The 16,038-nt window shown below is 34.9% G+C and overlaps 1 protein-coding gene across 1 annotated transcript in view; it reads right to left on the bottom strand.

Annotated features, from left to right (window-relative positions):
- LOC136039490 (syntaxin-binding protein 5-like) overlaps positions 1-16,038 on the bottom strand; it is a gene marked incomplete in the record, with an annotated part of 340,696 nt that overhangs the window by 211,583 nt on the left and 113,075 nt on the right. The window contains 1 exon segment of the mRNA XM_065723280.1: positions 13,565-13,778. Within this exon segment, the coding sequence (XP_065579352.1) occupies positions 13,565-13,778 (214 nt within the window).

The following is a 16,038-nucleotide window of genomic DNA, read 5'->3' as shown; positions in this document are numbered from 1 at the left end:
GAAATAGAAAAAAGATATAAATATCATAGAGAAAAATAAAATCGCAAAAACAATTGTGTAGCTCTGGCAATACAAGCATGTTTTTTTTTTACATTTTTTACCGAAGGTCGATCTCAAGTAAATTACTAATGGAGAAAGAAAGGACTATCGCTGCAATAAAAAAAAGAAAAAAAAACATGTACACGAAAGAACTGTAAGGAGACTCAAAATGTCACCCAAAGGAGAACTGGAGAAAACGAGAAGAGTAGAAAATGTTGTTTCAGTTTAAACTGTCAAAGTAGTTTTTAGCTAATGTACCATTTTTCTTGAGGAGACATATGACCAGTTTCATTTTATAGTAAGGAAATCGCAACAGTCTATCGCAAGTTTTGCAAAACAGTGGAGGAAATTACCACTGACGATGGCACACCCTTTTCAGCTCAGCAATTGAACAGATTTATAGAACTGAGGTTGTTCTCCGAATTACTTCCAATCCAAAGTATCCTGAATGATTATATTGAGTGGAAGGTGATTTTATAAGATAAAATATATTAATCACACCAAAAAAAAAAAAATTAAATGCGTCCCCGCAATGCCCTATGGCCAGGAATTATAAATGACGACGGGGACAAAGGGAATATTCGATTAGCAATCACCATCAACAAAGCTCAAGGGCATTAGAATAATGAGGTATAGATCTGAATGCGGATTGTTTTTCCCATGGATAATTTTATGTTGCATGTTCAAGAGTCGATAAATTCATTCACAGGTTATTCACAGGTATTCACAGGTGGGACACAGGGACACAACTACAATGGCGCGTAACTAATATGGCGCGTAACGACTTACGCGCGCGGGGGGCTTGGGGGGGGCGAAGCGCCCCCACCAACTAGGTGTTGGGGTGGCGCGAAGCCATTTGTCGATTGACATATATATATATATATATATAATATATATATATATATATATATATATATATATATATATATATATATGTGTGTGTATATATATATGTATATATATATATATATATATATATATATATATATATATATATATATATATATATATATATATATATATATATATATATATATATATATATATATCGACAAATAACCCAGAGATCTCTCAGTAAGATAAAGTATTCACACAGTAAGCAATTGATGAAAGCCGAGAAAAATAGTGAAGCTGCATCTATCTGACCCTCTCTAAGTACTACTCTGGCAGAAACGCATTATTGATATTCCTAAACCAGATTGCTTATGAGTGATCAATCAAAGCCAATTTCACAGACTCAGCCTTAATTCTTACAGGTGGAAGTGATTGATCATGGAATGTTTCTAAATATGTCCACCAGGTCAAAAAAGATAAATGAGAGCTACTAGAACAAAGATTCTCGGCTATATTGCCAGGAAAGACTTCCTTTTAAAGCCAAAGACGAAGAGTGACATTTCGAGTAGACAGAAGAGTGGCATTGAGAGAGATCTTGGCTGTACAAAAAATATTGTGGCTTATCCACTGAAGAAATATCCGCAAAACAAAAACTTACAACCAATATTTCACCGATATACACACTAAGAGTGATACACCTTTCAGAAAATCACCAGTACTTATAACCTAGAGTAGGTAGGGTAAAGTAAGGTAAAGGTAAGTGATACGGCACTTGACCCTTAAGTTCCGAACCGGCGGTGCAGATTTCCGCCTCAAGGCCCTTGAGCCAGGAAGTGCAATCGAGGGATGGGGACCAGTCATCTTGTTCTTTCGCAAACCCTTCCTGTTAATATAAAGGAAAAGCAAAAAGTTAATATCAAGGAAAAAGCGAACACAGGAAGCATAGCTTGATATCTAAACGACTCCAAGTCCAAGAAAAAAGAAAAGTACTACAAAAAATTAGGGTTTGAACCAATTCTTACCTCCAAATATAAACGGTTCTCTCATTCCTAAAGAAAATTAAGGTTACTCCTTTATTCGTAGTAATGTTAGGAAGTTGGCCGTCGGTCAGAGAATCAACTTGTGAACTAAAAGAGATACAAAGACCCTAGATAGCCTCAAAGCCAATACCCTACCAATACCCTAGTTTTACACCTCAGGGAAGAGTAACATTGGTTTGGACTCGGTAATATTGCTCTCAACTTATTTTCATTCTCACAGTAATGGTGGAAGAGCTCAGAAAATAGAAAAAAAAACAATATGTATTATTCACTTATTTTGAAAAGGTATTTGATTACACCCCCCCCCCATAAAAAAAAATATGAACTACTTTGAAATGTTACGGAGTACCTCATTGACTGGTTAAAACGATAATGACAGTTTATGAAGATAGGGGATACTACAACCGCACGGAAAATGGGGTAACACATTTCTTTAAAATAATACACGACGTCAAAGAAGATGTAGCCTATCTCATATCCCTGCTGACTCTCTGCTTAAAATAAAACCAAATACAAAGCAATTGAGTAGGTAAATAAATTTCAGCATCTAGGGAGTTGATTTGAGAATTATAGTGAAACAGCCAAAGAAAGCAAGAAAATTAGACAAAAAGCATCGCCTTTTAACAAGTTGAAACCGGTTCGATGCAGTAGTGAAGATCCCCTGCACTTGAAACTCGACCTGCTGAGCAGCAACGCATTGTCTATCCTCCTCTACGAAACAAACGCTGGAAATGAAACGTCCAACTGAAGAAGACTATCCAAGCTTTCGAAACCATATGCCTTAGGAAGAATCCCGAACGTGAAATGGCAGGAAAAGGTCATAAACATAGAAGATCATTGACGGACCAGTCACTTTGACGGACATACTTTAGTCCCCTCTTTTTTATGCGAGAGTATATACTCCTAAACACATTATACGAGAAGTACCCACAGGGAAGGCACAAAAGAGATCGAAAAAGACCAAACCTACGAAGGCATTGCAATAGGACCTTATAAGAAACCCTTATAAGAGTGGGGGGGGAGTCACAACTGTAGATCAGTTCTGAGATGTCTTGAGAGGATCCGTAGACGCCCTGTGCACCATTCATGGCTCTGGTGGATTGAAAATCGAAGATAAAACTCTTTTAAGAACAGATAAATATAAATTAAACCAATTTTACTTGTAAACAAATCATCCATGAGATACACCATTTTGAAAATAACAAGGGACTGTCCACTTCTATGTTATGGTACACAATAACAAAAAATGGATAATGACTCTGCTTCGAACAACCTTCCATTTTATAAGCATTGCCTATAGCCCGGGCATAGCTCCGCCATTTTTACTGGGGGGAGGGGGAAAGAGGGTCTCCATCCAGAGAGTCAAAGGACATGGCCTATATAACAATTTTTTCACCAAATTATTGGGGGTCAACTATCACCCTTGTCCCCCCCCCCCCGAAACGACGCCACTGACCTGTATTGATACGTTGCAAAAGGAATCAATGAGAATATACACTACAAATTGATGGATTTGATTAAGGAAAGAAATTCTTGTGGGTGAAATTTACGGGTTTTCGAAAAAGAGTCAAGTTTTTCACACCTACGGTTAATGTTAAAAAAAAAATAACAGAAATCCATTAAAAGCAACATGTTTTCCAAGACGGTGCATGATTAATTTGAATGCGTGAATTGGGCCGACAATTTGGTATAATCTTCAGAGCTGAAGATTATTTTTGGCTAATTATTCAGAGATGTGCTCTGAGTTGTGAAGGAAGCTGCGAAAACTATCCTTTATTAGTAATCTGCCAGATTGGAGATTACGTTGAGAGTTTGTAAGGAAGGTGCAAGGCCGGTCCTTAAGGTGTAACCAGCCAATCCACAGCTTGTATGAACAATTAATGTCTAAGGTGCAGACATTAAGTATTGCGAGCAAGTGTGTCGGCCCTGTGTGTTTTCTAGTCCTGCTAATTCAATACAAATATTTTCGTAACGTCATAAATTTATTCATGCTTTTCCCCTAGAAACTATAAGTATTGGAATTTAGGAGACTGATTTCCCGTTTTGGACATTTGTTTGAAACAAATTACACCGGGACTCCTTACAACACTCGATAAAAGTTGCCAATAGTCTTCATCAGTTTATTGAATGTCAATATTTTTGTTGGGTTGGAATCACGTCAATAATCTTATTTCAATATTTTGTTATTTAAATATAATCAATATTTTTGTTATGTGGCAATTATTTAGTTCGTCATTGTAAATTATTTAATTAAGAACTTGCATTGCAGACGAAAATAGTGCATACTTTCGAAACTGGTTAGAATTTTAGTTTACTAACTGTCTAAGTATTGGGCAGAAAAATGTCCGATTGATGGATTCAAAGAGACTTTGGGAGGACTTTTAGAAGGAGTAAACCGCACTCAAGCTTTGATTCTGAAAGGTCTAAAAAACCTATATTCTAGGATACCTAGAAACATACATTTTCTCAGAGAACTATGCTTGGATCCAAGCTTTAAAAGCGGTTATAAGACTATTCGGAAACTAATTAGTCAATGTAGCCAGGTGGTAGGTATCGATTACAAAGGTTATAAGGAGATTGTGGAATGAATGAAACTAAGTCGTAAAGAGGCCAATAAGTGGTTTGAATCACGTCAATAAGCAATTTTTCTGAATCCTCACAAATATGCTAGTGAGGCGGAACATATTGCTTATGAGGTTTTTAAAGAAGTGCTTTAGAAAGGTTGAGATATTTCAGTTGAGAATTATTGATAATTTGAGTTCACTGATAGAAAAAGCATCTAGACCAAGAACAGTCAACACCTCTAACTCACTTTCACTACAAAGGTAGTTGAGAGGGATATACCCTCAGGTATCCCTGATCAAAGGTAGTTGAGAGGGATATAAAATTGCACCTAGCTTGGCGGTTACTTCACAAAAGGCTATAACTTCTCATTCTTCCCCCTAAAAGATTCAGGACATTTTGACGCATCAAACCTCAAATTTTAAAATAATAAAGGCATCAATGAAAACGAGGATTGGTATTCCATTCCATAGTAGAAGAATTGGGGAGATGAGTAGGGCTATGCTATCCTGTCTAAGTGAGAAAACACATGGCCCTTCGTTGACAGTAGGGATGGGAACGGAATTCCGTTGTAGAGTTGGGGAGAAGGATAAGCCCAGGCCATCCTTTACAGAAAATGAAATAAATATATTTCGGTTCCAAGTGGAAATACTTCTGATATTAGTTGTTTTCCTTGTCGCCAGTCAGTGAATGATAAACTTCAAACTTTATATTCCAGAGATAAGGCAATAATAGTTAGGAGCCAGGATGTTATCCAACTGTGGAGATTGGCCACAAATAGAAGATTTAAAGGTTTATTTTAGATTCTGAAGTTCAGTGTTTCACGTATGTTTTTCTTTGTTTGTTTCATTACTCTTTGAGGTTCTGATTAATGGGGCATTGCGATGGCCATTTGTCTTAGGGGAGGTACCAGAGGGTACCAGAAGGTATCAGAGTACCAAGCGTACCAGAATCAGCCAGCTACTTTTTCGACTTTAAATGTCTTTGTAAAAAAAAATTAGCAAGACATTACATTAATTTTAGATCCTGAGGAGCACCGACCCAGGTATTGAACGTCTGATTTTAGGGAGGGCTCCTACTTGGTTGCGTAAAGAGTGAGCCTCCTTCCAGAATCATCTCGATAGAGTTCTTAAGAAAAATTGAGCCTAAAGACATATTTCAGGTTCGCACCCCTGGAAAGTTGAAACTTTTTGGGGTTTCCCCCTAGAAACAACCTTTGATTCGACCCTTCTTAGGATCGAAAACTGTGCACACCAATAAAATCCTTTAGACTCTTTCTGTTTGACTAGAGTCCCCGTGGATCTTGCTGCATTAACTAACAGGACGATGTGGCCCATTTTTAGGCTCCATTCTTTTCCTTTCCCTTTATAGGAATATAATTCATTATGTAAGTTATTGGACAGAATTGGTTCCTTATTCTGGTGTCAATTATAACGACAGCTTTTCTTTCTCAGGAAAGAATGGAAACAGGATTGTTAACTGACGCCAACTTACTCCAGATTAACTCACCATAATTACAAAAAAGGATCGTTCAATCACTTTTCTTCTTTTTCTTCTACTTAGAGGAAAGGGTCAGAGTACAAAAGAAGAAAATAAAGATTATTTTCAAAATTAATTCGCTAAGACTTCTTTTCGGATCATGTAAATGCTATCAAAAGAAAGCATTATACACTTATATACGAGATGGAAAGAATTCAATTTTCTGGTTCAAAGATGATAAAACATATCTCAAGAGTGATATAGCGTTATACTGAAAAGAAAAACGCTCTCTCATTTTTGTTCATTTTTTGTAACCTGACTGACGGTGAACGTATCCTTGGAGGTACAAGAAATATTTGAAGGGGGTGATTTTCATAAGGGATTTTAATATAGTTGTCAAAGTTGGCATAAATGTTAAAAATATTTTAGCAAAAATCTACTAGTCTATTTTAAACATAATGCAATATAATATTATAAAACTCAATAGAGTTCGTACTTATAAGAGATTCAAAATCTTACTTCAGAGGAATAGATAAAGTTAAGGAGACATAGACACGAAAACTATCGCAAAATGATTTAACTGATAATGATTAAGTAAAAATAAGCAAATGTTTCGGCTATGTAAGGCTAATGGCCAGTAAAATACAATACTACATAAAAAAAACAAAAAACAATAAAAATCTAACTCATTCAAACACTTCGATAAGACAACGATCAATTAAAAACCATGGAAAAAATAACGAAGCATTAGCTTTATTACCTCATAAAAGTTCAGCTAGGACTGTCAAAAAAGGTTATTGACTCATCCACATTTAAAGATTTAAACAATTATTGCAAATTGTTTTTTTTAACGCATCAAAAATTGGTTTATATACATTTTTTTACGTTTTTACAAGTCAGACCAACATTTTGCGGGGGGGGGGGTCAAACCAATCCTCTGGATACGACCTTTTCCCTCTTTGATGATTAACAAATGACTCATTTTCACCAGAGATTAGGAGATTCATAATGCTTGAGTAATTTTTAGAAATTAATAATAATTTATTTTACAAACGAAATCTTTTATTTTCTAATAATTGCCAGAATTTAGGGAGGGTGAGCCCTCTTTGAGGGTGTCTTAGAATCTACAACAAATATGAGCTTTTTGACTAAATACAGGAAAATTTGTATCGCAAACACCCATATCGTATGATATACGGCTTTACTAAATTTTTTGGGGGGAGTGGGAGGGGGTACGAAATATTTCAAAATATAAAAAGTTTCTTCATAATGAAAACAAATAGCTCAATCTTTTTTTTTTTTAAACAGTGGTTTCTAAATGGTGGCCCTGCAGCTTCCGAAAAAGCATTCGATTTTTTTTTTTTTAAAGCGATTTTTTTTTAATCTTCGAAGGATTTCCAAACAGTCTGAAATACTTTTGTGGCCAAAGTAATTTGTGCATCGAAGATAGTACACACGTTGAAAATATGTCATTCTGTACTAAAGGAACACGAGATCATGTTATATATGTCAAAGGGTTCCGGACATACATACTATTGAAAGAAAAGAACATACTTAGAAGAAAAGACACAGTGCAAAAGACCGAAAACGGAAAACTGTTACAAAATGACTAGGATGAGATTTGTAGTAGGATCAGCAATATTTCGTCACAAACAAGAATTTTGCGCTGATAAATGACAAGTAATTCACGCCATTTGAGAGAGGACTCAATATAAGTATAGTTTAATTGCGCAGAAAATTTAAGTGTTCAATGTTGTGTTCAAATTTAAGTGTTTAATCTTGGTATGTATTAATAAAATCCAAATCTTGGCATTTATTAGTAAAATCCTTTTGAGAAAGGACTCAATATAAGTATAGATTAATAGCGCAGAAAATTTAAGCGTTCAATCCCTTTTTTTTCTGAAGAAAAGTCACAATATAGAAAAAAAAATTAAGAATTTAAGAATTTATGAATACCAAGCTTTAGCTAGCGCTAATCTTAGCCAATTAGAGTTGTTCATAGAACTTTTCAGCCAGTCAGAAGATTCCATGAAAAATCTGATTGGTTCAAGTTAGCACTCACCAAATCTTGGTATGTATTAGTAAAACCCTTTTCAGAAAGGACTCAATATAAGTATAGATTAATCGCGCAGAAAATTTAAGTATTCAATCCCTTTTTTCTGAAGAAAAGTCACAATATAGAAAAAAAAAATTTAAGAATTTAAGAATTTATGAATACCAAGCTTTAGCTAGCACTAATCTTCCATGAAAAATTCCATGAAAAATCTGATTGGTTCAAGTTAGCACTCACCAAATCTTGGTATGTATTAGTAAAACCCTTTTGAGAAAGGACTCAATATAAGTATAGATTAATCGCGCAGAAAATTTAAGTATTCAATCCCTTTTTTCTGAAGAAAAGTCACAATATAGAAAAAAAAATTAAGAATTTAAGAATTTATGAATACCAAGCTTTAGCTAGCACTAATCTTCCATGAAAAATTCCATGAAAAATCTGATTGGTTCAAGTTAGCACTCACCAAATCTTGGTATGTATTAGTAAAACCCTTTTCAGAAAGGACTCAATATAAGTATAGATTAATCGCGCAGAAAATTTAAGTATTCAATCCCTTTTTTCTGAAGAAAAGTCACAATATAGAAAAAAAAATTTAAGAATTTAAGAATTTATGAATACCAAGCTTTAGCTAGCGCTAATCTTAGCCAATTAGAGTTGTTCATAGAACTTTTCAGCCAGTCAGAAGATTCCATGAAAAATCTGATTGGTTCAAGTTAGCACTCACCAAATCTTGGTATGTATTAGTAAAACCCTTTTGAGAAAGGACTCAATATAAGTATAGATTAATCGCGCAGAAAATTTAAGTATTCAATCCCTTTTTTCTGAAGAAAAGTCACAATATAGAAAAAAAAAAATTAAGAATTTATGAATACCAAGCTTTAGCTAGCGCTAATCTTAGCCAATTAGAGCTGTTCATAGAACTTTTCAGCCAGTCAGAAGATTCCATGAAAAATCTGATTGGTTCAAGTTAGCACTAACCAAATCTTAGTAATTATTAGTAAAATCCTATTGTACAGTTTCCATGTGATTCGCTTATGTTATGTTTTTTTTATTTACACTCTTCACTCCTAAATATCATAACCCCTCCCCTCCCCCTATTTTCCCAAATAAATGCATGAATAATTGTCTAGCACAAGCCAAAAGGTGAAGCTGAAACTAATCTTTGAAAAATACTACTATAAGTTTCAAATACACTACCTCATAACTGGATCTTTAGCGTTTTTTTGTTTTGTTTTTTTTTTGTCACGATCTTAGCGTAATTCTTCATAATATCTTATAGTCATCATTTTTTGTCTCCGCTGACGAGGTTTTGGGCTTCCACGCGAGAGAAAAATGTTTGAATACGTACCTGACATAGACTTAGTGGTAATTCCTACATTAATCTTTAAGAGATAATGCATCAAATTAGATAAAAAAAATATGCCTTGAAGAATTCTAAATTACTGGCACTGCTCACAATGCCAGCATCCCCCTACAATGAGCACTCCCCACACAAATAAAAATTCTGCCCAAGAAAAACTCTTTTTGGAGAAAGCCCCTCCTCTAATTATTATTGTTCCAAAGTGTAGATCCTAGCAAGGCTGTATCCAGAGGGGGGAATTGGCCGTTTAAGACCTCCTAATGTTTTTCCGAGTCTTTCACTGCACTATCTGTCGTAAATTTCGATATATTCCTTACAAAATGATAAGAAAACAGAATGTTTTTAAAATAAATTTCCTTTATCAGAACTTTTTCCGCTGACTTAAGCTAAAAAGTCTTAATCTTATTCGGTGTTTCGGTGAAATAGAAAGCTAAAACGAATTATTTTCCTTCACCTTCATCTGCGTAAAATGAAATAAAAAAAAATATCCTAAAGCGGCGATACTTAGCATACCTAGAAGAGCCAAAGAAAAAGCAATTTTTATTTGTTAGAACTTTGACTTTATTAAAAATCTAAGTATATTTTGATTCAACCTGATATTTTCTGGTAGCAGGGAGATTTACCAGTTGAAACCTTTTCTTTTGATTACTTCCCATTAATTTTTAATTACTTTTTTTTCTATTTTGCTATCATTAGCACCATTTATTTCTACTTTTTATTTATGAGTGTATTTTTATTCTTTAAATTTGGCATATTTATATATTCTACTTATTTTTACTAAAATTTACTGCTACTATTACTATTTGTTTCACTACTTAATTATTAAGTACTATTCCAGTAATTAGTTAATTTTTATCAAATACTATTAATTCATTTTATACTACTGATGAATTACATACTAGATCACTCTTTTCCGTCAAAAGCAATTCTTTCATCTACAGTATAATTCAGTTGAAGGCAATAAAAGTAAAAAATAAAATACGGCAAATGCCTCTGTTTATGATTTCAAAATTCATCGTTTGGTTTGCTGGGTAACGATAGATGGCGTTGGCTTGTTTTTTCAGCGACAGACTTTAGTTTCCTCTCTTATCAGTTTCCATAGGCAGGGGTGCAGCTTGGGTCTTGAGTTTGGGGGAGGGGGATCTAAAGAATATGCCAACGAAATCGTCCAGTGTGCCGTCAAATGACATATAAGCTAAATTAAATTTCCCCGCTAAATGAGTCCCCCCTTAGCTGCACCCTACCGTTGGAATGAACCCTAAACAGAAGAAAATCCCACAGAGCCATTTTCTGTCTTATCAAGACGCATTTAATTTAAAGTGATGACCATGAGGACAATTTACACGCCTTTGATATTGCTGTTGCTATAAAAAAGTGATAATTGCCGACTGCCTTTTTTGACGAAGCAGTATGGGACCCGAGGGTTAAAAACATAAAGACATATTAGTCGAGATTCTAACTCTCTCTGAGACACTTCTATCTTTATTTTGCTCATCTTGTCCATAATAACCATCGTTCCTAAGATATACATCATCATTAACACCATACCATCTTTATGTTTCATTGATATTCATGTCCATTTCAGCTTTAAGTTGAAGCGATATAGTTTTGGACCCAAGTACGAGGTAGCAAAGCCAACGGGCAGTATGCTGTTGTAACCAACGGGTAACGGGTATAGCCAACGGGTAGTATGCTGTTATAAACAGTAAAGAGTTATAAACAGTACAGAATGTAAAATAGTACTAATTTTTTAATTCCGTATGGCAGTTCTGCTGGAAAATCAGCAATTTTTCACGAAATATCCACCTAGATCAGTAAAAATAACCATCCAGTCGGTGATATCAATTGTAGACAACGATAGCAGTTGTTCAGCCATACTATATTTCATATAGCCAAAGCCTGTCTCTAATTAATTACTGTGCTAAAATTGATTTTTTCTTGTGCAAACTGGCTATTTAAAATCCTAAGTTAAAAAAATAATGGTACTTTGAAGTTACTTATAGTGGCACAATTACAAGAAAATGTTCAGCCATATTATATTTCATATTTAGCCAAAGCCTGTCTCTAATTAATTACTGTGCTAAAATTGATTTTTTCTTGTGCAAACTGGCTATTTAAAATCCTAAGTTAAAAAAATAATGGTACTTTGAAGTTACTTATAGTGGCACAATTACAAGAAAATGTTCAGCCATATTACAGTTCATATTTAGCCAAAGCCTGTCTCTAATTAATTACTGTGCTAAAATTGATTTTTTCTTGTGCAAACTGGCTATTTAAAATCCTAAGTTAAAAAAATAATGGTACTTTGAAGTTACTTATAGTGGCACAATTACAAGAAAATGTTCAGCCATATTATATTTCATATTTAGCCAAAGCCTGTCTCTAATTAATTACTGTGCTAAAATTGATTTTTTCTTGTGCAAACTGGCTATTTAAAATCCTAAGCTAAAAAAAAATGGTACTTTGAATTTACTTATAGTGGCACAATTACAAGAAAATGTTCAGCCATATTACAGTTCATATTTAGCCAAAGCCTGTCTCTAATTAATTACTGTGCTAAAATTGATTTTTTCTTGTGCAAACTGGCTATTTAAAATCCTAAGTTAAAAAAATAATGGTACTTTGAAGTTACATATAGTGGCACAATTACAAGAAAATGTTCAGCCATATTATATTTCATATTTAGCCAAAGCCTGTCTCTAATTAATTACTGTGCTAAAATTGATTTTTTCTTGTGCAAACTGGCTATTTAAAATCCTAAGTTAAAAAAATAATTGTACTTTGAATTTACTTATAGTGGCACAATTACAAGAAAATGTTCAGCCATATTAGAGTTCATATTTAGCCAAAGCCTGTCTCTAATTAATTACTGTGCTAAAATTGATTTTTTCTTGTGCAAACTGGCTATTTAAAATCCTAAGCTAAAAAAAAATGGTACTTTGAATTTACTTATAGTGGCACAATTACAAGAAAATGTTCAGCCATATTATATTTCATATTTAGCCAAAGCCTGTCTCTAATTAATTACTGTGCTAAAATTGATTTTTTCTTGTGCAAACTGGCTATTTAAAATCCTAAGTTAAAAAAATAATGGTACTTTGAAGTTACGTATACTGGCACAATTTCAAGAAAAACGTTTTAATGCATTGCAAGTCGTTTGGAATAAGGGAGTGTCAAATCTGGTTCGTAACAGGCTCAAATGAATCTTGCAATGTAAGGAGAATAAATTTTTGCCAAATACAAAACAAATCTGTAGAAATGTCCTACGCATGGGCCATTAATTCTTACCGCTAGGATGACAACTGAAGATAGAGATGTTCTGAAACTATTTTTTATGATCCACATTGTAAAAGAGCCATTAGCATAAGGAGAGAGAGATTAGTTCATGGCAGATAGCCAGAATCCTGACCTCTTACTATCGAAACTAGTAAAATACTTGGACACGATGCTTTTCGCCATCACTTCTGACAAAGAACATTCTGCCCAAGCACTCTCCCATTTATTGAGAAGCATGACATAGGAGAAAATAATTTTGCTAAGCACAGTAGCCCTAAATTAATACATAATGGAAACAGGATAATGACAGTGTTAGCGAGGTTGCTTTTAAAGGTTGAAGATGATATACTAGGTATTTGGCGGAGAAATCATTTAAGAACAAATTTGCAAACTCCTTTGAATGACCACATATCAAAAATTTAGATTTACGAAAAATTCGGTTCGATCCCATTACCTAGGGCTAGAAGAACGAAAAGATGATGTCACATAACATTTATGTCAAAAACGTTATGAGAAAATTTATGTCATAAAATACATGTTTTATGAGTACGGAAATGATAGTTAGCCAAAACATCACTTTTTTGGTCATCAATAGAAATGGTCATTCATCGTTCCAAGCAAAAAGAAGTACGTCCTCATGTGATGTGGGACGAAGGATTAAGAAATGATTTAAATGAAATTACCACTTCATAAGAGAGAGTGAAGAGTAAAGCTTTGGACCAAGTGATGAAAGAGAGGCATGCGCAGCTGTTTTCACCTTTGGCATCCTGGTGGTGCAAGAGGTTTATTAGTACTGGTGCAGTAAGACTGTAGTAGTACTGCAGTAGCAACAGCTATTAGTAGTAATGCTTTAGTAGTTTAGTGCTGACATTATTCACCAGGACAGCACCAGAATTAAATTGGGATATAACTAATTCTTACCGTGTGGGAAGACAGTCGAGCCAGGTAATGATCTAGAGCTATTTTTGATTGACCAAGTTGTAAGAGAGCCATCAGCATAGGAAGAGACAAATTGTTTTCCATCAGATAGCCAGCATGCTGATCTGAGACCATCAGAACCCGTAAAATGGCTATCGACGGTTTTTGTTCTTAAGTCCCAAAGCGATAATAAACCATTTTCGAAACCAACCAATAACTAAAAAAAGGAATATTTAGAATACTCCGCGGGTGGAAACACTGCTATAAAAAAAGACAACGTTAAGTACCATAATATTCATTATATTACATCTTTATGATGAAATGCCATTTTTGGAAAGGTTAAGAGTTTTTTTTTAAGTAAGAAATAGACATTTTTCTCTGGTCATCGACTCATTATTAACAATTTTAAAGCCACTTTAGAGGAAAAATTAATAAAAAAAATTCTGACCATAAATCAGTTTTATAGTAAACTGCAACTCAAATATAGACCCTATGTAATTTAAGCCCAGTTTGTACTTCTGTAAAAAGAGTTATGGTGATTTATTCGCTGTTTCTGAACATGTGTTATAAAAAACTTGCATAATTTCTAAGTTTAATAGCAAATAATCTTCGCACTCAATTGAGGTATACCAATTTTCAATGAAGCATCACTTGGGGACAGATTTTATGTTCTTCTTAGAGCAAACATAAAAGTAAAGCTTGCCACGTAAATAACGGAAATTTTAAATAACAAACAAGAGCTAAGAACTCACATGGCACTTGTGACGAGGCAAGAAGAGCTACGAGCCAAGAGCTCATATGGTATGAGCTCTAACAAAATTCTATGAATCAATAGATTGATTTAAAAGGAAAGTCAGAGTCTTAATGCCGGTCAGGATTTAAAATAAGAGCTCTGAGTCACGATGTCCTTCTAAATATCAAAATTCATTAAGATCCGATCACCCACTCGTAAGTTATAAATACCTAATTTTTTCTAATTTTTCTTCTCCCTTTAGCCTCCCAGATGGTCGAATCTGGGAAAACGACTTTATCAAGTCAATTTGTGCAGCTCCCTGACACACCTACCAATTTTCATCGTCCTAGCACGTCCAGAAACACCAAACTCGCAAAATCACTGAACCCCTCCCCCAACTCCCCCAAAGAGAGCGAGTCCAGTACGGTTACGTCAATCACGTATCAAGGACATTTGCTTATTCTATCCACCAAGCTTCATCCCGATTCCTCCACTCCAAGTGTTTTCCAAGATTCCCCCCCCCAACTCTCCCCAATGTTAAAAGATCTGGCCGGGATTTGAAACAAGAGCTCCGAGACATGAATTCCTTCTAAATATCAAATTTCATTAAGATCCGATCACATATTCGTAAGATAAAAATACCCCAATTTTCACGTTTTCCAAGATTTCCGACTTCCTCCTCCATCCCCCCCAATGTCACGGGATCTGGTCGGAATTTAAAATTAGAGCTTTAAAGCACACGATCCTTCTAAATATCAAATTTCGTTAAGATCTGGTCACCCTTTCGTAAGTTACAAATACCTCAATTTCGAAATCCCCCCCATCTCCACCAAAGAGAGCAGATCCGGTCCGGTTATGTCAGTCACGTATCTTAGACAGGTTTTTATTCTTCCCATCGAGTTTCATCATGATCTCTCCGCTTTAAGTATTTTCTAAGATTTCTGGTCCCCCCAACTGTACCCCCCAATTACGATGGATGCGGTTGAGATTTAAAATAAGAGATCCGAGTTACGAGGTCCTTCTAAATATGAAGTTTCATGAAGATTCGATCACTTCTTCGTAAGCTAAAAATACGTCATTTTTTCTAATTTTTCATAATTAACCCCCCCCCCCCAAATAGAGCGGATCCGTTCCAATTATGTAAATCACGTATCTAAGATTTCTGCTTATTTTCCCCAACAATTTTCATCCCGACCCCTCCAATCTAAGCGTTTTCCATGATTTTAGGTTCCCTCACCCCAAACTCCCCCAATGTCACCAGATCCGTTCGGGATTTAAAATAAGAGCTTTGAGACACGATATCCTTCTAAATATTAAATTTCATTGAGGTCTGATCACCCATTCGTAAGTTAAAAGTACCTCATTTTTTCTAGTTTTTCAGAATTCCCCCCCCCAAACTACACCGGAGAGAGTGAACCCGTTCCGGTTATGTCAATCATGTATCTAGGACTTGTGCTTGTTTTTCCCACCAAGTTTCATCCCGATCCCTCCACTCTAAGTGTTTTCCAAGATTTTAGTTTTCCCCCTCCCAACTCCCTCAATGTCACCAGATCCGGTCGAGATTTAATATAAGAGCTCTGAGACACGATATCCTTCTAAATATCAAATTTCATTGAGATCCGATCGCCCGTTCGTAAGTTAAAAATACCTCATTTTTTCTAATTTTTCAGAATAACCCCCCCCCCCTCCAACTACCACAAAGAGAGCGGATCCGTTCCGGTTATTTCAATCATGTATCTAGGAC

The sequence above is a fragment of the Artemia franciscana genome, chromosome 19 (assembly GCF_032884065.1).
Source record: "Artemia franciscana chromosome 19, ASM3288406v1, whole genome shotgun sequence".
NCBI lineage: Eukaryota > Metazoa > Arthropoda > Branchiopoda > Anostraca > Artemiidae > Artemia > Artemia franciscana.
The sequence above is the reverse complement of the archived record's forward strand: the minus strand, read 5'-3'. Positions and strand labels throughout refer to the sequence as shown.